This window comes from Camelina sativa, chromosome 14, assembly GCF_000633955.1.
Source record: "Camelina sativa cultivar DH55 chromosome 14, Cs, whole genome shotgun sequence".
NCBI classification, from domain to species: Eukaryota; Viridiplantae; Streptophyta; class Magnoliopsida; order Brassicales; family Brassicaceae; genus Camelina; species Camelina sativa.
This window is the reverse complement of record NC_025698.1, coordinates 12,351,973-12,376,521: the sequence shown is the minus strand read 5'-3', so window position 1 is coordinate 12,376,521 and position 24,549 is coordinate 12,351,973. Positions and strand designations below refer to the sequence as shown.

Below are 24,549 nucleotides of genomic sequence, written 5' to 3'. Positions count from 1 at the left end.
ATGATATCACCAACACGAGATCTTCCATCTTCATCACTGGAGACGCTGATGGTGACATGATCTCTCCAAGATTCGGCTAAGTCACAGCCAAGCCACCTTCCAACGAAGAAAAGCTCTGTTGCCGCTTCTCCAACACGAAACAGCTCCGCCCCCTCTCGACTCACCTCCATATGTGTGCCTTTTGCATCTTTCTGCATGCCATCTTAGTCGATATGGTCAAGTCACCATTACTTCTTTAAGCTATATGCTTCTCAACGACTTATGTCGTTCCTGATCCAACGTTGATCATAAGTTTTCTAAGTCGTTCACGACTTCCTCTAAGCTATTTGCTTCTACACGACAAGTGTCGTTTCATATCCAAGTTGATCTCATCTTCAAGATGTCCAAAAGACGTCTTCAAAGCTATAGGCTTCCCTACCTTCACAAACAAGTATTGTCCAAAGTGTTTTCATGTGTCATTTAACTCTGGCACACTACGGTAGATCCGTCAACCACCTGGTTTAAGCACAACGCTTCATAACTCCAATCAAATACAACATCATATATGGTCAATTTCAAGTTATCACTTCCGCTTCACTCATGACACCTTGAGCTTGAGGGAGCGTATAGAGAGATCTAGAAGATCACAAGATTAATAACAATATATTCTATATTTATTATTTAGATATTTATATATTTACAATCATTATAGTTTAGGAAACTATTGTACTATATAATTCTATGTAACCTAAAGCTTATGATTATGAGAGTCAATATATTATTTCCTAAACACTAAGATGTTCTTTTCTCATCAACCTCTATCAATAACTTCATCCTGCATAATCCATCCGAATTTTAACTTACAAAGTTGCCTTTTAGCCAGGCTTTGTCTATCTTTAATCATTTAAAGTTTTAAACTATATAACCAACCAAAACAAACCTCATCTTTCTCCTTCATTCACAAAAACAATAACTTCTCTCTGTTCTTCTTCTTGTCTCTCTTCTTTCAAACCTCAAGAACCAAAACAAATATGGAGTTGTTCACAAAAGGTAACAACGTTAAGCTACGAAGCCACCTAGATAAGTTTCTAGTCGCCGACGATGACCAAGAAACCATCCGTCAAAGCCGTAAAGGAGATACACGGCGAGCCGTTTGGACGGTGGAGCAAGTCGTCGATAAACCTAATCTGATAAGGCTGAGGAGTAGCCACGGTACGTACTTAACTGCGAGTAACAAACCGTTGCTGTTAGGTATGACCGGTGAGAAGGTGACTCAGACGACGTCACTTAACAAGCTGATGGATTGGCAAACGCAGTGGGAACCGGAGAGAGATGGGTTTCAGGTGAAGCTCAAGTCGTGGTGCGGCAAGTGGATGAGGGCTAACGGTGGAACGCCGCCGTGGAGAAACTCTGTTACTCACGACGAGCCTCATACGTCGAAGACCAAGAACTGGTTGATCTGGGATGTTATAAACGTTGATGGTTCTGATCTTGAAACCATGTCTGATGGAGATGATGAGAGCTCTGTTTCTTCTCCGGTTTCCGGATTCGGGTCACAACCCGGGTCGCCCGTTTCTGTCGGTTAAACGAAGAGTAGTATTAGCCGGTTCGCTTCTCTTGGTTTACCTATGTCTCCGAGATGATCCCCAAAACCGGTAAGTTTGACTAAGTCTTTAATAGTATCAAAATTTAATTTACAATGTTGTGTGCATTGATTGATTTTTTCTTAATTTGAGGCTACCAATAGAAAAGTAGTATTGTTCGATGAACTTAGACAATTTTGTATATGCAAAATTTTAGTTCGCATGCATTATTAACTTGGAAAAGAAAAAGGTTGGGATTACCCGTATTAGTGTCTAAGATGTAAGAAACATATGGACATATATCATTCTTTTCTCCACTAACATATAGTATAATGCTCCACAAGCATACATCTATTCACCAACCTAATAGCACCAAAATATATAATATTTTTTTATTGTATAGTTTAAAATTAATCTTTTGTTTTTACTGTATACTATTGTAACTACTACACTTGAAAATATGACACTATAAACCCAACTAAATTAACTTCAATGATTTCAAGAATTAAGTGACAGTAAAATTTCTTACAACACGTCCTAAAGGCTAATTAAAATTACATCTTTTTCTTCCTCAACAAGAAAAGGTTATACCTAATGGCTTATACATAAAATAGTTTGGTGCCACATAGCATAAGACAAGTGGATCAGAAAGTAAGGTAGAAATGTTGGTGTTAGTTATGATTTAGTGATGGAGCATGGGTCCATGAAAGCAAATTAGGAGAGTCCCACACTCATGAATTTCCTCCTCTATTGGTCTTTCTTGCGGGAAATGGTTATACATTTGTTCTCTAAATATTCGTTTAATATATGCGGGAAAGGGTTATTCATTTGTCTTCTTTTTCAATCCATTCTTTTATGGCATAGGGACACTATAACATTTTGGGGGATTAAGGGCCATATAACTTACCTTTACATTTTTATTGTCATACCACGTAATGCTTATAATTTTAGTGGAGATCTGTATTACAAATAGTTTAGGTTCACATAGGAACTCAAGTTTAGAAGTAGAAACAAATTGAGATAATACAATACTTGATTTTGATCTATCCTAAAAGAAAATGCATAACTACATACGTTATGAGAAATTAAGAGAATTATAAAAGGGGAAAAATGCAAAGTAAGATGATATATACTTTAATGGAAAATTTTGTTACCTATCTCTATCAAAATTTATTTGTGTCAAATAAACAATTCTAATTATCAAATGTCTATGAGTATATCTAACAATCACACCTTTTAGAAATATTTCAAATGAATCTTTAATATTCGACATTGACTCCTAGTGTATTATTAGTAAAATGTTTATATTTCGTATAAAGAATCAGAATCAAACATCATGAATGATTGGAAGGTATTTTANGGGGGGGGGGGGGGGGGGGGGGGGGGGGGGGGGGGGGGGGGGGGGGGGGGGGGGGGGGGGGGGAGATTAAGGGACCTTTACATTTTATTGTCATACCACGTAATGCTTATAATCTTAGTGGAGATTTATATTACAAATAATTTACGTTCACATAGGAACTCAAATTTAGAAGTAGAAACATTTTGACAATTTGAGAGAATACAATACTTGATTTTGATCTATCCTAAAAGAAAATGCATAACCACATTCCACATACGTTATGAGAAATTAAGAAAATTATAAAAGGGGATAAAATGAAAAGTAAGATGATACTTTAATGGAAAATTTTGTTACATATCTCTATCAAAAAAATTTTGTGTCAAATAAATGATTATAGTTATCAAATGTAGTACTATCACATTTTAAAAATATTTCAAATGAATCTTTAATATTCGACATTGACTCCTAGTAGTACTAAAGTGTATTACTATTATGTTTATATTTCGTATAGAGAATCTGAATCAAACATCACGAATGATTGGAAGGTATTTTCAAGTTTTTTCTTTTCTTTTTTAAACAACCTTTGTTAAGTTTTTTATTAAACGATTTTAAGTGATTGAGAATAGTACACAATTTAACGCCATTTTTGTTTTCTTGTTCTCAGATTTAACACCAATTCAAAAAGTTATAAGGCATTTGGAATTCTTTTTGTTATCCCTTATATAATAAAACGGAAGTACACAACATTTTTTTTGTAGACTATATAATTTTAATAAGTTGGTTACAAATAGGTTATAGATTAAATTTTATATTATTTGTATAGTCTGGATTTATTTTTTTCAAAAATCTTAAAAGAATATTCGAAAGATATCATCTAACTTACCATATTAATTTTCTTTATTAAATTATTCTTTGATATCTAACTTAACATATTAATTTGTTAATTATCATTATACTTCACCTCTCATTTTTTATATATATGAGTCTAATTTTGTGAAACAAATAAATCAAGATATCATTTATTATAATTAAAAAATAGTTTTATTTTTAGATATACCATATGTTGAATTTTTAGAAACAAATATAAATGATTCAATCTATAAAATATTCAAGTTTTATTAAAATTATTCTTTAAAAATAATATCTATTGAATTAAATTTTTTGGCTCCTACTGGTAACCAATTGAGGAATAAAAAGAACGAGAAGGAACAGAAATAAAAGAGAACAAATAAGAAAAAAATTATTAAAAAAAAAAGAAACGAAAAGGAATGGGTGCAGAGGAAAAACAGAACAAATGGTATGGTAAATGGTAACCAAAAAAACAGAACAAGCAAAAAAATAAAAATAAAAATATATATAAAAAAATTTAATCAAAAACAAGCATCAAACCCATGTACGAACATGATACACGAACATAAACATGAAATGCTGGAACTTTTGGTAACCCGTGATACTAATATGATAATTATAAAAATAATCAACTATAGACGTTGAGAACAACGTCTCTTTACAAGACCATATTTGCTCAGCAATTTAATCTCGTTTCTTCAGCTGCTGGTGCATCATCCACTTCATCATCTTCATCATTTTTTTGATTTTGATGCATCCTCTTGTGTTTTGGTATTACTACATCATTCGTGTTTGCCAAAGCAGATTGTGTCTCCTGGAGATGTCCCCAAAAGTAAACGGAGAGTAACGTTCATCTTGATCGACATCATGTTGACCATATATCTGGTCCAACAAATCTTTGAAGGGCAAAGGCTTGTTCTTCAAAACCCGAACAAATTTATCTTTATTTTCAAATTCCTGTCAATGATTCAAAACATATTAGAATAAAATTTTCTATTCATATAAAAATATTATAAATGATAACAAAGAGACTTACAGCAATTCGATCATTCCACCAAGATGTTGACATAATTATTTGTCCAGTGGACGGATCAACAACAACACCCGTGCGTTCCATCAGTTGCCTATTAATTTGCCAAAGCTTATGCAAGTACTCGATTTTGCTCTTTATCTCACTATCCCAAACAAGCTTCTCTCCGGTCAACTCAAATAATTTGTTTTCAACTCTTTTTCTACCAGCAACATTCGGCATTTTACTCGAGTGGTCATTTGATTTTAGCTCCGTAATAACGAGTTCAAGCATAATTTGACAATGTCTTTCCTTCCACACATACTATAATATATACATACTCAGTAATCATGTTTCGTTTAAATACATTCATCCTATATGCATTGAAATTTAATAAATAATTATATGCAAAACATATATACCTTTTCTTCGGTATCGATCCCTGATGCAGTGGTTGATTTGCCTTTGTTTGTTTCTTGAAAGACCTCCACGCCGTGATGATCCAATAGTCTCTTGGGAACTTGCCATAATCCAAATTTTTTCTAAAAATCAAAATCAAATACATAAATTAATAAAACCAAACACAAGAATGTAAGCAAAACAGAAAAAAAAACAAAAGAAGTCATGCTAAAAAATACTGTATGATTATTTTTTTCACCTTTACGTCTCTCGATCGTAGGGTTTTTTTTTCTCTATGATGGCTTCTTGTGCTGAAGACTATTTATAGTTGTATTTTATTAGACTTAAATTATTAAACTGTTCATGAGATAATTATGAGATAGATCAAGATGAGTTTGAATTTGATATTGGATATGTACAAATTGTTTAAAATATAAGTTGTGGAACTAGTTGAATCAAAAGATATAAGTTTAGAAGAGTTTAACGTTATCATGTACCTTCTTTTATCGTGAGGTTTTCCTTTGAACGTTATTATCAACTTTTTTTTCAATTTATTAGATTTTGCATGAATTATTTTTTTTAAAAAATAATAATTATTTTTTTTTCCTGTTTGTTCCACTGACAAATTGAAGAGGAACAAATTTCTTCTGTGATTCCTAAAATAAAAAAGAACGTATAAGAATAGTGTGGGGTCCATGTTTCAGAATTTGGAAGATATGTTACTCGTAAATGGTAACAAAAATGAGGAAAAACACATTCTTGTCCATTCTTTTTCTAAAAACTAGTCACCACTTGGAGCATTTACTAAGTAACGAGTCAAAATTTGAATATTTAGATTCATTTCATACTTTTTTGTTGAATTTTATAATTTTATATAATATAATAAAAATTAAATAATTTATTTTGAAATATTTCTAAAATGTTGAAACTTGATATTAATGTTAGAAACTATAAACACTCTAAATTGGTTTGTTATAGCAATGTCAATAATATGTCACTATAATATAAAAACAAAAAGTATAACGATATATTAAATTATTTATAATATAAAAACTCGCTTTAAAAAATCAAATTCACAATTATAATGACATTCAAGTCATAAGGTTGTCTTATAATACAACATTATGTCTTATAATGACATTCAAGTCATGAGATAGAACATACATTGTTGAAATAACTTCACATTACATAAACTAATACAACATATTAAAATAGAAAATATACAAATTTTGTATAAAATAAAATTTAAACAATGTTATAGCTCCTACTTATCTAAAATCATTAACAATATAAAATTTACAAAATAAGTGTCTTTTTCAAATCATCATATTTCAAATCATCATATTTAGCATTTAATTTTATTGTATAATATTTTATCCAAAAAAACTTTAAAAACAATTACATAAATTATATTTTATAAAAAATTACAATATAAATAAAATGAATTTTAATCCGTGCTAGAGCACGGGTCTTAATCTAGTCTTAGAAAATACAAACGTTAATTACAACCTAATTCTGCTTGGTCTTAAAATTCTACTACTATTAACATTTTGCAACTAGTGTCTTGGGATTCTCGCAATTAACTTTTCTAAGGATTTTGATTGGAAGTATAGCAAAGTTACAAATTAAAAAAGCTCTTAACACAAAAAAAATGCAAATCATAATAATGCCTACGTGGATAATTAATACGCGTTAAGCTAACTCTGACTTTTCTTACATCCACGAGTACCGTGTTCATGTTCCGCGTAACCCGTCAAAAACTGATTTAATTCTCTAGTACCCCTATTCTAAGAATTTTTTTCTACACATCCACTTTAATTCTACATACCCCTCTTCTTTAATGAAAAGACGAAACTACCCCTCTAACAATTTTTAAATAAAAATCAAACATCCTAAGTGTACAAGTTGCACCAGTTGTACTAGTTGCACCAGTTGCACCAGTTGTACCCCGCATAGTAGGATTTGAACCCTGGGCGCGCGCGCGTGCGCATGTAGCTCGCAACCACTGAGCTACTGTGTTTTTTGTTGAACACTTACTATTTTAATTATATTTAACCTTTAACAACCTTCATTAAGGGTAATATTGTTTTTATACTATTGAGGGGTTTTTGAGAAATTGTTTTGATGGATAGAGGGATATGAGATTTTGGTCTGTCAAAAACCCAATTTAGATACTTGCATACATGTAATGTAACTGTAATAGTTTAGGATCAACCATTGGACCCATGAAAATTCAAAGTTTCTTAATAAATTTCTTAATTTAACTTTTTTCCAAATTTATAATAATTTTTTTTTAAAACAAACTTTGTTAATGACCAACCAATGGAGATGATATGAAGAAAAAGTTTGTGAAAGATAGTAATGAAAATAAATTGGTGGGTCACAATACGTTCCAAAACTACATCATAAGCAGAACAGAACAAACACAAATCACAAACTGTTTGATAAAGTCTTGAGACATTGTATCGGGCATATAAAGAATTTTGAACAGTACTACAGTAGTAATAGAAGCAGCAACAGCCTTGTTCCATTCCATAGCTTCTTCCACCTATCGAGTTCTAATTGTCCACACTCCATTTAGCTGCATAACCAACAATTACGTCAATATCATCCCAACACACTACATATGTACTATTATTAATCCAATCTGCAAATTCCATCTCGTCAATAAGAGTTTTCTACCTTGTAATTGATGTCTCTGAAACAATATCTTCATCACCCTTCAAGAATCGGAGTTGTCCAATAAGCTTTGCGAGCTTCCTCAAATTGTCTTCCTTTATGTTTGCAGGGACCTTCTCTTCGTACCCACTAGCCCCCATACTCTTCTGCAACTTCTCCTGTTGCTTTTCAATTTCTTTTATCTTGTTCATGGTTTTCTCACGTTCAGCATCTGCATTAATGTCTGCTCCATCCACTTTGAGATACACCTTGAGGCTCTCGTTCACCATCTTTCCAACAGCTGATCCAGCTTCGGCTGCTTTGTCTTCTCCACTCAACATAACCTCAAAGGATGAGAGCTTTGCAAGACTTCTGATCTCCAGCTCATGCGATTTCACTATCCCCATTGTCAATTTCCACACAGAGCAAACGCATGCAATTTTCCATTCCCCTGGCTCTTTAGAGGCTCTTCAGCTCTCATTTCCCTAAGAGTTTACACAGTCGCCAGAACCATGTCCATTTCGGTTTCCACCTTCTCGTTTGTCCACTTTGCTAAGGGAGATGGGTAGTCACATATCATGATAGACGCCTTCCGTTCACAGTCTTGCGATGAAGGCAACCGCTGCCACAACTCTTCTGTAACAAAAGGCATAAATGGATGCAACAATCTCAAACCAGTTTCAAGACACACCCATAGAGCATCTCGTGCATGAGTCCTGCTTGCGTTTTGAGAAAGAAAATAAGGCTTAATTGCCTCAATAAATACATCACAGAACTGGCTCTGCCACCAGGCATACACTGTGTCGGCAGCATCCGATAACTCAAAAGCATTCAAGGAATCCATTGTGTTTGATATTGCCTTATTTAGTACAGAAAAGATCCATTGGCAACTGAAGGGCATGGTTTCAGGGTCTAGAGTTTGCACAGGAGGAGTATAGACATCGCTAAGATTCATCATCCCAAATCTGACGGCGTTCCACAGTTTGTTACACGACCAGCGGTAACCAACAACTCGTTGGACATCCATGTTGATTTTATCAGACTGGGACGTGTAGGATACAAGCGCAAATCGTAGAGCGTCAGTTCCACATTCCTCTATACCATTTGGAAAATCCTTCATATGTCCCTCCTTGGCAACAACCAGCTCCTTCGGATCCACGTTACCATTTTCTAACCTGGCGTGTAGATCAGCAAGAGTCACACCGTTAATGACTTCAAGCGGATCAATGCCATTTCCAAGAGACTTTGACATCTTGCGGCCATGTGCATCACGTATCATGGGATGCAAAAAAACCTTCCTGAAGGGAACATCCCCACCACCCACTTTCATTCCTAACATAACCATACGAGCAACCCAGAAAAACAGAATGTCATGTCCAGTTTCAAGAACAGACGTTGGATAGAAAGCTTTCAAGTCCTCGGTTTCATCTGGCCATCCCAAAACAGATAACGGAAAGAGCCCAGAAGAAAACCAGGTGTCAAGCACATCAGGATCTTGGGAGAGCTCCAACAACTTCTTCCCAGCAAATTTATGTGCAACCTCTTTACGAGCTTCTTCCTCGGTTCTAGCAACAACCCAATGGTCGTTGTATGCACCTGCTTCCTTAACCTGGTCTTCTTCTAAAGTGGCGTACCATGCCGGTATTCTATGGCCCCACCAAAGCTGTCTCGAGATGCACCAGTCATGAATGTTCTCTAGCCACCTTCTCCATTCTGTAGAGTACTGCTTGGGAATAAACTCGACCTTCCCGTTGGCAGCAACATCAAGAGCCTCCTTTGCCATCGTGCTGCAACTCACGTACCACTGAGGCTTTATCATAGGCTCAGCAACATCACCACTTCTTGAGCAAACTCCAATTTTCATCTCGTTGTTTTTCTCACCTCTGTACAGCCCCTTCTTACGCAGAGCTTCAACAACAGCTTCACGAGCGGCAAAGTGTGGCATCCCTGTGAATTCAGGCCCACCATTCATCGGTGAAAATGTTGATAACCTTCAGATTGTGGCGCCTTCCTACATCGAAATCCTTGGTTTCATGTGCTGGAGTGATCTTACACAACCAGTACCAAAATTTGGATCAACAAGTATCTCATCGCAAATGATTGGTAGCTTCCGCCCATTGAAGGGATGCACAACAAACTCTCCGTGAAGATGCTTGTATCTTGCATCATCAGGATGAACAGCGATGGCGATGTCGCCGAGCATTGTTTCGATCCTAGTAGTATCAACAACAACCTCACCGCCTCCTCTCTCGAGAGGGTAAGCAAAGGAAGTGATAAGACCAAACTCTACTGGCTTCTCGTACCCAGGGACTTTCATTGGTGTTCTTTCTTTGATGACAATATGCTCAACGTCACCATCAGATATGGCGGTTTTAAGGAAACAGTCCCAATGAACAAACTGGAGATCCCTGTACAAATTCAATGACCAGGAGTCGAAGTATTGAATCAATGATAAGGCTCAAGGCTAAACGAAAGCTAAGCAATCAAAATTTCGAATCTGAAACTGGAACAAGACCAACGCCACTAGATAATAGAAACTGAAATCTTAGAGATACAAATCTATTGAGCTCGCGGATGAGATTTACATAATACGAATCAATGCTCAATCACACATTTCAACATAAAATCAACAGATCAAACAATCCAAAGTTCTAGAAATTGAAACTTCGATTTGGGGGAGATTGTAAGAAGACGAAGTGGGAGAGAGAGCGAAATCGTGTATTGATATTTCGATTTGGGGGAGATTGTAATGATACATGAAGAAGAAGAAATATCTTCCTAACAAATCGAAATTAATCTGGTATTCAAAATTAATTAAATGGTTTGGTTTGGGTCAACCCATAAACTCATTTTAATCCAATCCATTTCAACCCAATCCACTAAACTCATAAAACAATTTGACTCATTAACCCATTATATTCAAATTATCAACTCAAGAAGTTTTTGGATTGGTTTGGTTTGAGTTAATCCATTAATTTGGACCCATTTTGACATCCCTACCTATGATTAAGTCTAATTTTTCGTAATGATTTAATTATTTTACACAATCTTAGTTAAATCAACTTAGTTTTTATATGTCAAATATTTTAATATCAATAGTGTTGACAAATAATAAAATGAGGATTTAACCAGTAATATTTTAAAATTTTGTTAAGTTTATAAATATTAATTATAATATTTAAATAAATGTGAATCGAAGTTTTTCTTACGTTAAGAATCAAAAGTCACAGGTTTTGGAAAACAAAATAGGAATCAAATTATTATTTTCTTTATTTGCAAAAGATTCAAAGATAGATTATCTTCAATACACAATAAAAGTTGTGGTTAAATATATCATAGTTTCTGTTTCCATATTGATTTTGCTGTATTTTTTAGTTGAAATGGTATGTAAAATATTTAGGAAACAAAATGTGAAGTAATGCTATTTTTGGAAAATTTTTAGGGATTAAATTTGTAAATAAGTACAAATAAAATTATAGAACCCAAATGTACTTCAAAAATGTATATATAGATTAGTAATTCGAAATAGAACTTAGATGTGTCACTATGTACAGTAAAACCTCTATAAATTAATAAGGTCGGGTCCATGAAATTTTATTAATTTATAGAGGTTTTAATTTATCGATAAATTAATAATTATTAATTTATCGATAAATTAATAATTATTAATTTATCGATAAATAATGAAAAGATTTGCTCATTTTCATAATTTTGAAAATTTTCCATTACAAAATAAGATATTTTTCTTATCATTCACATTTTTAAAGTTTTTATTTTATTTATAATCTTGGCTATCGTAATAGGACAAATGTCAATTATTTACTATATTATCTAGGTAAAAATGATAAATGTTAGAAGTTTTGAGTTTAGAATAAATTACTACTACTATCCTTCATGGTAATGAAGAAGTCGAAGAAAATATTGTGATACCTTTAGGATCAGTTACTAAATAAACAATTATCGCATCTAGCACTCTCCACAATTTTTGAATGCGATTTGAGAAGATAACAATGAAAAAGATTAGAGATGAGCAACAACAAAAATGCAAATTCAAGAATATGAAAACAACAATAGAGTTATATTTCACTTGATTTTCTTAGATATAGTCAAACAACAATAAAGTCATATCTCACTAGATTTTCTTAGATATATAGGTATATATATATATATATATTAGTTTATTTGATTATTAATTTATAATATTGATGGGACCATATATTTACATAGGTTTTCCAAAAACATTATTATCTTATTATTTTATCGAAATGTGTAATTTTTTACACCGACCCAACTTGGAACCGGAAGAAATTATTAATTTGCAGCGAATATTGATTTAAAGAGTATTAATTTATAGAGGTTCTATTGTATAAAGAGTGCATAACTAACATTTAAATATACTCTAAAGCAAGCATCCCTCCAAATGATAGATAATCTAGACTATCTAGTACATAGTTCCAGCGTTCAAATGATTTCATATTATGAAGCAAAATTCTAGTAACTATAATCTGAAATGGGTCTAAAAGCTAGGCCGCTGTTGTTGTGCCCGTAGTATCAGTATTATTGATGGCAATGAAGTTAAAATCTTAAAATAAATTTCATGAACAAAGTAGGCACAAATGTCGTGGTGGTTAAAAACGTATGTAAGAGATTATGTTCTCTAACATTGACATTAGTATGTTCTTTCAAAGGGTTCACTAATGTTAGTTTAATTGGGGATACAAATGATATATGCTCTGGATTTTATCAAGGGAAACCCAAATCAAAATTTCTCCACAAAATAGAGAATAAGATATTAAATCACATTTAAAGTAGAAACCACATTTTTTGCGTAGGAAAACTACCATTCAGAGAGCTAGCTCTAACCCCATAATATTAATTTTTTTGCTCTGTGTATCGTATTATCTAAGCACATTTCCACCAGCAGTGAAAGCGATGTTTGTTTCTTCAGAGCTCTTTTATTACATTCTTATATACAGTTTATTCTCTACCAAAAAAATATATAAAAAAAATTATTTTTCATTTAAAAATGATAAAAAAGAGAAAAGTGACAAAAAAAAAACAATGTAGCAGAAGATAGATAATTCCAACCATTTCTTTAACTCGAACACATATTTCACAAACAATGCATTTATCAAATTCAAAATCTTTTTTAATATCTTGATGCAAATAAAAAAGAAAAAGAACTGCATATCTTGACACATATAAGGTATATTTATGTTTGTTTCTTCATAGCTCTTTATTATTCTTATAATACAGTATATTTTTAATTTAGAAACGGTGAAAAGGTAAAAACTAAAAAGAAAAAGTGTAGAACAAGATAGATACCTGAGTAAAAGAAAAAGAAGTTACATGTAATTTGGTACCTTAAACCAATTAAATATCTTGACAAAAAAAAACTCTCAGGCTATTTTCTTAAATATACATATAAGGTACTATATTCAGAAAACAAATAAAAATACTTTTTTAACTTACTTTATAACTGTAATAATATATTTTTTTTTTAAGTAAAATTACATTTATATTTTAAGATTTTGTGGGTTTATCTTAGACTAAACCATTTTTTTAATTAACCTTTATGTATTATAAAAAGTATTACTTTGACTAAACCTTTTTTTGGTTTAATACTATTGAGTCTATGACAGTATCACTAATTTACCAAACATAATATCAACGAGACCTTGAAGCTTGAATCTTCAAAGGGTAAAGCAAGTTCCAAAGTCGTGATAACGTGAGAGATATGAGGGTGCTTTCATTTGTTACGCACCACCATACATACATACCAGTCATAATTAACACCTCTATATATTTGCTCTTTTCTTTTTATGGTTGGATCAGATCATAGTCAAAAAAGCAAAAAAACAACAAATATGACTGTATTTTTCTAGTTAACTGACATTAAGATTCAAAGCAACACTCATGATGACTTTGTAAGCATACTGATACTATCACATTAAAGTTAAACGAATTAACTTTAATGTAAACTTTAAAGTTTGAAACGAATGAATGTATACATTACATTAACTTTAATGTGTTAACTTTAACTTTAACTTTAATGTGTTAACTTTAATGTGTTAATGAAATTAGTTTAATGTAAAGTTAATTTTGAATACATCACATTAAAGTTAATTCGAAATGTATACATCACATTAAAGTATCTTTACATTAAACTAATTTCATCACTATACATCACATTAAAGTTAATTCACATTTAGAGAGCTAGCTATAACCCCATAATATTAATTTTATTTAATTTATTACAGTTTTATGACTTTAAATTTGCAGATTCTAAGTTACTTGTTTGCTATCTATCAGTAAATTAGTCTTATATACGATTTAAGTTTGCAAATAGATGTTCATGTGTACATGTTGTTTATCCTGAAATTTAAAATATTATAATTGAATAGAATTTGCAATAAGTTCAAATTATTATTGAATAGAATATGAATATTATTTATCCAATATTATTCTACATTATTTATCATTTTTCATGTAAATGTTTTTTTATATATATCTTATAGAATTAAAGATAAAGGCCAACATCATAAATAAAAAAAAATCAATCAAACAGTTCTGCAATTGTGGCTTAAGTGATGAAAATCGAGTCCCAAGAGTCACACCAAATAGTATTAAACTTGGGTCGAGGTCCATAGCAAATAAAATTAGTGAAAATGTGGTCCTAGGTCAGTAGTTAGCATTTACCCATTCGTTCTAATTCCAATTCCGCTCTTATAACTAATTGGTCCAAACGGGCTTAAATGCATTCTCTCAGTTAAGGCAGTGATTGCGTTTCGAGGAAGGTCTTCAATGCAAATTACTGCATTCTAATTGAGTTATGGCTGATAAATGTACGTACAATACAAACATCAGTCTTTACCAAAAAAGGTCAAGGCAAATAAGATTCTTTCAAACATCTAGTCAGATCAAACCAAGGGGTATAAAGCCAATAATATTAGCGTACGTCATTGTACTGTGATGGGCTATTAAAAAAACAAATGAAAATAATAAATCAAGGTAGGCGGCAAAATTGGGGATTGGAAAATAAATTCATCAGAAATAAGATAACAAATGAAAATATAAGGATCGGGATCAAATTTTTGGTATATTTTTTACGGTCTACTGTATATTGCAGTTTTACTTTAAAAATTTGGCAAGTTTAATTTAGGATCCGGTTCTATTTTTGGATTGTTTGGAAATGTATAGACACACATACGTGTCACAACAATTAGATTAGTGGGATATTTGTATTAGAAGAAAAAAGAGTTTGGTCGGCGTTTGTCTCTCGGGAATGTACTCGCCGGACGTATCTATGTTTCTCCTCCGCGCGATGATGCAGAACGTTCACCAATCTCTCGTGGAACTGAGGATCTACAAGAACTCTGTATCGACGACGTTTTCGTTCTTCAACATCGTACCCACGGCGTTCCCACCTTCTTCAGCGCAGTTTCAACAACCTAACGGCGAAGTGATCATCAGACCGATTCTTCAATTCCTCGAAAGAACCAACTCGTCTTTCTTGATCAATCTCTATCTCTGGTATTGATGCTAGTGAAGTAGATGCGACATTGTTGTACAGTGATATATTTTTGAAAGCTTTGTTGACTCACTTGAGAAGTGGATCTGGAACACCGTTGAGGTGTTTCTGGGGTTTACATCTTTGAGACTTCTAGTCAGGCTTGGGAATCAAGTCTACATCTACGTTAGCAGAGGTTGTTGTAGACACCGGTTTGAGATTCTAAACAAAATTGAATTTGAGCTAGATAAATACTGAGGGAGAGTTCAATCAATTGAGATTGATGTAGCTTTATGGAGAGGCGTTGATGGAGAGTTCTCAAATGCAATTCCCAAATTCTCCTTTGTTATTTGGCTATAGGTGATAGAATGCAAGCTTAAAAGTGCAAGTTTCATAAAGCTTTGGACTGGATTCTTTGTGGGAGTGGTGCTGCTTTATCTGTTGATGTAGAAGAGAGAGGTACTGTCTCTGTTTTCTCTGCTTCTATCTTTGCTTCTTTGGAAATGAATCACATATTGGGTTCATGAGTGGCTTAGGTTTAGATGGGCTAGGGCTATGTTTCCAGAAATCTGAGGTTGTTCTTTATCATGTAGAGGAAATTGTTTAGTTAGAGTAAAACATTAAACTTGAACTTCATGAACAACAATTAAACCTTTTACAGATTTTGGAAGTAGTGTTTGAATACAAGAAGATGAAGTAATTGTGTGTGTACTTGTCTAAACCTGTAACTGAGACATGTCTGTTCAATTGGTTTGAACAGTAGTATACAAGAGTCAAGATACATTGTAGATGGAGAAGTAGCAGCACATCTTTTGACATGGTATAACATGATGACCCAATGACCAAGATCATTTTCATCCTTCACCATCTCTCTTGATCTTAGCATGTCTTTCTGCTGTTTTGATTCTTGAACAAACTCCAAAAAAACAAAGAAAAAAAGACTGTCTAATATTAGCTCTTTTCATTGGACACATCATAGCTCTTTCTGAATGTTTCTTACGAATTCTCCAAATGAATCTCGTTTTCTATTATTCAAAAATAAGAAATTTACTATGGGTTGTCCACAAAACTCTCCTATTAATTATACCAGATTAGGTACAAGTCTATGTCAAGTTTTGTGTGTGCAACAAATTTTTCGTGTGTGTTTGTCCTACCTTATTCACAAATTTTGTAAAAATTTAAAATTTTAGAACTTCATTAGTTGGCCTACTACCATTGTACTATGTTATATAATAGACACCTTCATGAATTTTAAAATTTTTGATTTTGCTTGTCTTTTTCAATTATAAAAATGGTTGGATCCTCCGAGATGGTCTTAGGATCAATTATAGGCTTCAAATAGATTACGTTTGTGTGAAATATATTAACGTTTTCTCTGTTCCATTGGCGTTTTAGGTAGTGGAAGTAAAATCTTAAATGTATTTGCTCTCTAACTCCATTGCCACCTCTTATATTTTTTTGGTCCTTACAAAATTTTAATGCATCCTCGGTGAAAGCAATGGTTGTATTTTAAGGAAGATTTTTTAACGGGCCGGGGATCCATTGGTATTTTTTATTTAACCTATGGGATATTGCAGTTTTACTTTTCAAAATTAGGCAACTTTAATTTACTACCATTTTTAGTAATCCACCCGTAGCTGTTTATTTGATATATTTTAATAAATATTATATATGATTGATTACGATAAAATATTATCTCATAAAAAAAAATTAAAATTAGTATTAAAGAAAAACATTAAATTTCAGATACACAAATTTTTAAAATAAAAAAATCAGTTGTGTTATAAAATTAAATCTGATAAAAAAATCATAAATTTAAATTGACGTCCATGAGAGGCAAATCAAACTGATTACCTCACATATCCTAAACCATTTTCTTTGACCACCAGAAAAACGAAACAATTTTAAAATCATGAATTTAACTCGTTTTCAGATTTAATTGATTGCTACAATCTATGTTTTCGTGTTTTTTATTCAATGTTTTCTTATTTTTCATATTTTTTATTGTCATTTTCATTGTCAAATTTTGTGTTAATTGTCATCGTAACTTTTACCATTTGGTTCTTCGTTATACTCTTTTTCTTCTTCTTCCTCGTCAATTTCTTCACATTCTTCCATTGAAAAACCTTTTTTTAGACTACCACACAACTTGTTAACCCATCAAACTCCAAGAACAAAATCATTTCTTTTCTCATAAAATTTGTGAAATTCATGATTACCAGCATAGTCAACACATGCACCCAATTATTGACAATTTTATCCATATACTTATTTGGTTTTAGATCCACGCGTTTAGAAACTTCTCAAACCAAAATCCTTACTTGGTTTATAATATTTTAAAAACATAATAAAATATACTAATAATTATTTATTTAATATGAATCATATGATATATAGAAATATGAGTACACTATAAGAACATATTAATTATAAATAAATAATATCAATTATATTATATCATCAAATAATATTAACCTTATCATAATAACAAATAACCGTAACCGTATATAACAATAACCGCTTGAACCGTAACCATATGTAAACGTAACCGTTTAACCATTTGTTAAACGGTTCTGGTTAAGATTATAAAAATTTCTAACCACAACCGATGGTTAATAAACCTTAACCGTGACAACCGTAACCCTGGTCATGCCTAAGTATAGCTAATAAATCATGTGTGTTTGTCGTCCATCTTTCTTTTTTAAACCTCAAAATTTGACTCAAACATCAAATTAAGGTTTTGCGATGTCAATCCTTCTTACATACACCCAAAAATAAAAAATTAATGAAAGAATATCAACTCACCTATAAAATCATACACAAAAATATGTTTTACAGCTCATAAGAAATAAATAGCACAAATGTAGATGAATAAGATACTTTATGTTTTGCATCAATATTTATAATATTTTAAACTTTTAAAAGGTTTCAAAATAGAAAATTTGAACCTTTTAAAAAATTTCAATATTTATAATATTTTAAACAATTAAAATCTAAAAATTATAATATTTAAAAACTTTTTAAAAGCTGAGAACTTTTAAAAGTTTTAATATTTATAATATTTAAACTTTTAAATTTTTTAAATATTCTAATATTTTTTTGAAACTGTTTAAAGTTTTAATTTGATCAAATAAAAAACCAGATCAAACCAAATAAAACTTTTAAATTTGGACGCATAATAAATCAAGATTTCCTGCTCATTCGTTGTTGGAAGCATATTAATCTTATTTATAATGGTTCTGAACCATTGCTTAAAAACTTTCTAGCCGATGTGGGATATTGTGCTTAGTTCTTTGATTTATATAAATTTCAAATTTTCATTTTTCTAAAAAAATCTGGAAATTTTAAAAATGTTAATGAATGACATGTCAAATCATGATAGGTTGTTTAAAATAATTCTTAATATAGAAAATTTTGGAAATTGTATACAATGTTAATAAGTGATATGTCGAATTCCAATTGGATGTTTAAAATACTACGTGGACGGCTTAGGAGCTTATTCCTTCTACTTTTTATTAGTATAGATTAAAGACATACCTTTGTTTTGCGTAATTTAAATTAGGGTTTTTTGTGTATCACACACAGCCAGCGACGAGAAAGAAGTTCGTTCCATTGGTGTTTAGGTACGTAGTTGTAATATCTATGGGTTTCTTAAGTTGTTGGTCTTTTTTGTGGGATATTATACACAACGAGAAGCATCTATCAACTGTTATAGAAACCGAAGGTTGTCAGAGAATCGAATCTAGGATCTGTGATTTGCCCGACGATTTGCTCTTGTGGATCTTGCATCACGTCCCCACAAAAGATGCAGTCGCCACTTCAATCTTGTCTAAACGATGGCGTTATGTCTGGACGATGCTGCCTATACTCGAGTTCAAAGACGATGGCAGCGAGGGCGTTGGGTGGTTTACTGAAAAGTCATTGCAACTCCATAAGGCACTNGTGGCTTAAGTGATGAAAAGACACATCAAATTTACCCCATGAAAAATGGTTCGACACATATTTGGTAGTTCACATTTAACCATTGTTGTATATTTCAAAATAATATTTGTCAAATGTTTAATAAGGGATATAAACACTCCCATGCCTTTAAAGCTCGGGAGTTAGGTTGTGCTTACTCGAGATTTAGGCTGTTCCCATGAAGACTGGTTCGACAAATGCTCTAGTAGATGAATTAAAATTCACCCATTTGTTCTAACTCCAGTTCCGCCTCTTATAATTTGTACATACAGCTTAATTAATGCGTCCTCACTCCTCAGTCAAGGCAATGGTTGTATTTGAAGGAAGGTTTTTGAACCGTACCTACCTCATAAGAAAAATTAACAATTATATGTAAGAATGGGGATCGATTGGTATTATTGACTATTAAAGTAACATTAACAGTTTTACTTTTACAAGTTGGGCAACTTTACTTTACTATAGTTATTTATTTATTTATTTTTATTTTGTGGCTAAAACTCTAGTTTCTTTTTATAAACATTTGTTTAAGGCTTACTTTTGTGTAAATTAAATTAGGGTTTTCTGTGTGTCACACAGCCAGCGACGAGAAAGAAGTTCGTTCCATTGGCGTTTAGGTACGTAGTTGTAAAATCCCACCAAATCTATGGGTTTCTTTAGTTGTTGGTCTTTTTTGTGGGATATTTTCCACAACGATAAGCATCTATCAACTGTTATAGAAACCGAAGGTTGTCAGAGAATCGGATCTAGGATCTGTGATTTGCCGGACGATTTGCTCTTGCGGATCTTGCACTACGTCCAGACAAAAGATGCAGTCGCCACTTCAATCTTGTCTAAACGATGGCGTTATGTCTGGACGATGCTGCCTAGGCTCGAGTTCAAAGACGATGGCAGCGAGAGCGTTGGGTGGTTTACTGAAAAGTCATTGCAACTCCATAAGGCACCGAAACTATATAGTTTGATTGTCGAAGTTGGTCCACATTGTCCTGTTGACGTTGATGTCGGAAAGTGGGTTGAGAACGCAGTTAATAGAGGTGTGGAAGTGTTAGATTTCAAGCTCCTATGGACCGCACAGCCCACAAGCTTTCCTAAGTGCCTTTACACATGCGACACGCTCGTTGAATTAGCTCTATCCAACGAGATTCTAGTGGATGTTTCCTCTCCGGCGTTCCTACCATCTCTCTTATATTTGAGTCTTCACGACGTGGTGTATAAAGACGACGAATCTCTTGTTAGGCTTTTATCAAGTTCCCCTGTTCTCAAGTTGCTGTCGGTGTATCGACATGAGGATGACACCTTGAAATACTTTACAGTGAAAGTTTCTTCCTTAGAAACATTATTCTATAGGACTAATTGGCGGAGGAATTATTTTGACGTTGATGAGGTAGAGGAGGATCAAGCAGTGGATGATGAGTATCTCATTGGATCGTTGTTCATAGATTCCCCCGCATTAAAAAAATTGTACTTCAACGATGCTTGGGATCTCGTGATAGATAATATGCCTTGCCTTGATGTGGCATCATTCAGCTATGTTCATAACCCCAGTGACAAGTTTCTGCAATCTCTTTCTTCTGTCATACATCTGGATTTTCTTTTGACCAAAGCAATGGTAGCGATTATATATCCCCCGGCCTCTCATTTGTTCCATGTTGCTTCGTCAACTAATATTTTGTTTTTCTATCACAGGCTGCATGCTGTAGCGCCACCAAGTTCTCTCGGCTCACTGAGATTTACTTTTATCCAGATAACTCAGTAGATTGGTTGGAACCACTTATGTCCTTGCTTCAAAATTCTCCTAAACTAAAATCGCTTACTATCGAAACGGTAAGTACCCTGCTCCCCGTAAGACAAGCGAATCTAGTTTACATGAACATAGAATTAAAGTATATGTATTGATATCAGTGCATCGAAGGTCTTCCACCATCCTGGAATCAGCCGAGTTCTATTCCCGAATGCTTGTCATCTCATCTAGAGATCTTTTTCTGGAAAGGCTATGGAGGAAGAGGAGATGAAAGACAACTAGTGACATACATTCTTGCTAACTCAAAGTGTCTAAAGACAGTCGAGATCTCCTTCATAGCAACCTCTAATCCTGAAGATACACAAAAAGAGTTGGAATCTATGCCTAGGATTTCAACATCATCTCGGCTTGTGTTCCCCACGCAACTCAAATGAAATGGATGTTTGACGGAATAACGTATTGCCCATGTGACACAACTCACAATTATTCTCATTGCTACTTTTTATTTATTTATTTACTATATCCTCAAAATACTCATAAACTAAAAATAAAAGGACTTTTCTATACGACTTGTTTAATTCATGGTGAATCGGTGATGGTAACACTACTGGATATGGTGGCACAAGACCTGTTGCATAGTCTATAGTCCGAGACTAATTAAGCATACAGAGTATGCTTTTTGCTAAAAAATGGGGCCTTTTTTTTTTCCTTCTTGTTTTTGAAAAACTTGGGCTTTCGTAAAAAGTGTATATATAGACTTCCAGTTCCAGAGATACATGTGTGATGTGTGTTTACGTAGTCAAGTGACTCAAGTCTCACCCAGCGACGAGAAAGAAGAAAAGAGGGAATGAGGTTTAGTTGGTGCTGGGAATATGAGGTTTAGTAGTCCCACATGGCGTATCTATGGGTTACTTAAGTTGTTGGTCCTTTTTGTGGGGTGCTTAAGCAATAAGCATAGATGTGGGACTACAAGCATTTACACATGCGACACGCTCGATTTGACTTGATCCAACCAGAGTCTTGTGGATGTTTCTTCCCCTTCTTGCCTACCATCTCTCTTATATCTTAGTCTTCTCAACGTGGCATATAAAGACCAAGACTTTCTTGATACGATTTTATCAAGCTGCCTTATTCTCGAGTGGCTGATGGTGCATCCACAACGACGACAAGATAATAACAACTTGACAAACTTTACCGTGAAAGTCTCTTCCTTGAAAACACTAATTTAACTAATCAAACTATCATTTTTTTCAACTAATCAAGCTATTAATGAATTAATTAATTATTAGGTTGTCACCATTTCATTTTATTTGTTTAGGTTTGTGTAAAATCTAATAATTATGAGAAAGCAAAATTTATAAGTCGACGACATCGATGCAAATCAAGTGTACCATCCAATTTATATACTATTATTTATTACAAGTAAATGTTGCAAGAAACGCAAAATAAAAACCAATAGATATAATGTTTTCGTAAATAAATAGAAAGAATTATATTCAGCCAGCCGTAAAAAATAAGAACCTTGGTTTTACCGAAAAAAATTACAACTTAGGAAACTGAACTCGAGAGTCGCATCGACCATGTGGCATAACAGGACAGTTGATGAACTTGGAGGCCGAAGTATCAACACATAGATAAACCTGATAGAGTTGGCTATTATGTGACGAGTCTTTATTACATTCTATGCCCGGAATAAATCCAGTTGCTTCTTTGATTGCATTTTGAATATTTTTCATTTCGTAAAATTTATCATCCGGTTTAATCCCTACATCATGGCAAAAAAAAAAATATATATATATATATATATAATAAGAAAAGAACATCCATTTGCACATAACTAACAATGGAGATAATTTCGAGGGGCAAAAGAAGTGAATGTTGTACCAGCATTGGTTAGGGCATGAAGGAGATTAGCTTTGTGTTTGAGTTTAAGACCGGCTTCGAAGTAATCATGTTGGTCAAGCTCGGACTCAGCGCATGTGCCATGTTTCTCCCACTCGTGTGTCCAAAACTTCATACCATCATTGCTCGGACACGACAAAGTTGGCCATTCTCTTTTTAAATCGATCATCAGATCAGACACCTTCATTTGTTTTCAATTCTCATTAATTATACACAGTTATTTGTTTCTTGTTTTTCTTTGTATATATATATAGATATAGATATAGATATTGTGATATCTAGATTAAACAAGCTTACAATGGTCCCAAAATATTATTTTCTTAATTTATTGCGTTTATAATAAGTTAGATACAAACCCGTAAATCATCAAATTGACTGTCAGGATTACAGTTTTGAGGCCATCCACCAGTTTTGTAGTTAGGCCATAGACCGTGAATTCCAAAATCCGCAGGTGGTTTACCGGATTTTGGATAGCAACAACTATGTCTTGAATCACAATACGCTCCAGGCCACTGCTTTGCAATGCACATACACATATAAACATCAAATTTATAAGTACAATGACGATTGTTGTAGATACATGTATGAAGTATGAATTTTACCTGTAAAACGAAGTAGAAGAAATCGAAATCCTGGGCGACACTTTACACGTAGAGTTGTTGTAACGCTAGAATACACATGAAGAATTTCATATCCTCAAGATATTTAAAAGTGGAAAAATCAAATCGTTTGTGGGAATCAAAGCTGTGGAAAACCAATAAGGATTGATGAGAGAAAAATTAATGGGTTAGGTTTTGTTTAATTATATAATTAAGTCATATATTTAACGTGACGTGTGTATTTTCTTTTGGGTAGAGGGACGTGACGTGTGATTGGTATGTGAATGCTTAATTGGGTTAGTATTTCGTGCAAGCAATTTTATTTCCAGCTCCAACGATTTTAAAAGTAACAACGTAAGGCAAGCTTCAACTATAAAATATTTTTTTATTTAAACATGTTAAAGCGCTTTGGAGGAACCTCCTTACCCGTGTCAAATCCACTGCCAGTCAAGTTTTAAGATATAAGAGTTACAGAGTAGCGATGGACGCCGCCTAGCGAATTGTATTGAGTTTTTCTGAGAATCTAATAATTTTCTATTTTTCTGAATAGCGATGGACGCCGTAATATATTTGTATCTGAAAAAGATATGAATACTTTGATTGGAAAAAAGTTATTCTTTCCAATATTTATCTTTTATTTCCAATTATTTTTAAAAAATAAATTATAGTTTTTTTTGTCGACTATAATTTAAAGTATTCAATATACACTATTCACATAGACATCATAAAGACCCTTGTTTCATAAGATAAACCATTTCCCGGAAACGTCAAGGTTCTTGATGCGACGCATGTTGGCTATTTTGGCTTCCAATACCACTCCAGTGTGCAACTTTATATTCAATAGAACACGGTTTCGGATTTCCAACACAACCACACTAGAAACTAGCAGTGATCCTTACCATGTTATGATACGTAAGGTGGATGAGAAATGTAAGAATGATCCATTTGTTGGGTTAACCTTTAAGAAGAAGGTAGAGGTTGTTTGTAGCTAACTTCAATTCAAAAAAAAAAAAAAAAAAAAAAA

General features: G+C 33.0%; 2 protein-coding genes and 2 pseudogenes across 3 annotated transcripts; 2 read left to right on the top strand and 2 right to left on the bottom strand.

The window, feature by feature from the left end:
- Window positions 7-8,029, top strand: LOC104741167. 2 transcript variants are annotated; one of them, XM_010461957.1, is made up of 2 exons: window positions 7-1,634; window positions 7,947-8,029. In XM_010461957.1, exon 1 carries the CDS (start codon window positions 1,011-1,013, stop codon window positions 1,563-1,565), a length of 555 nt encoding a protein of 184 aa, XP_010460259.1. In that variant the 5' UTR covers window positions 7-1,010; the 3' UTR covers window positions 1,566-1,634; window positions 7,947-8,029. The 2 variants fall into 2 exon arrangements, with proteins under 2 accessions (XP_010460259.1, XP_010460260.1); XM_010461958.2 differs by lacking the exon at window positions 7,947-8,029 and adding an exon at window positions 4,555-5,348.
- On the bottom strand, window positions 7,493-13,603 carry LOC104743511 (annotated as a pseudogene).
- On the top strand, window positions 19,930-21,539 carry LOC104743510 (putative F-box/FBD/LRR-repeat protein At1g22000). Its single transcript, XM_010464582.1, has 3 exons — window positions 19,930-20,892; window positions 20,970-21,107; window positions 21,186-21,539. The coding sequence occupies exons 1-3, from the start codon at window positions 19,930-19,932 to the stop codon at window positions 21,456-21,458; spliced, it is 1,374 nt and encodes a 457-aa protein (XP_010462884.1). The 3' UTR covers window positions 21,459-21,539.
- LOC104741166 lies at window positions 22,398-23,711 on the bottom strand (annotated as a pseudogene).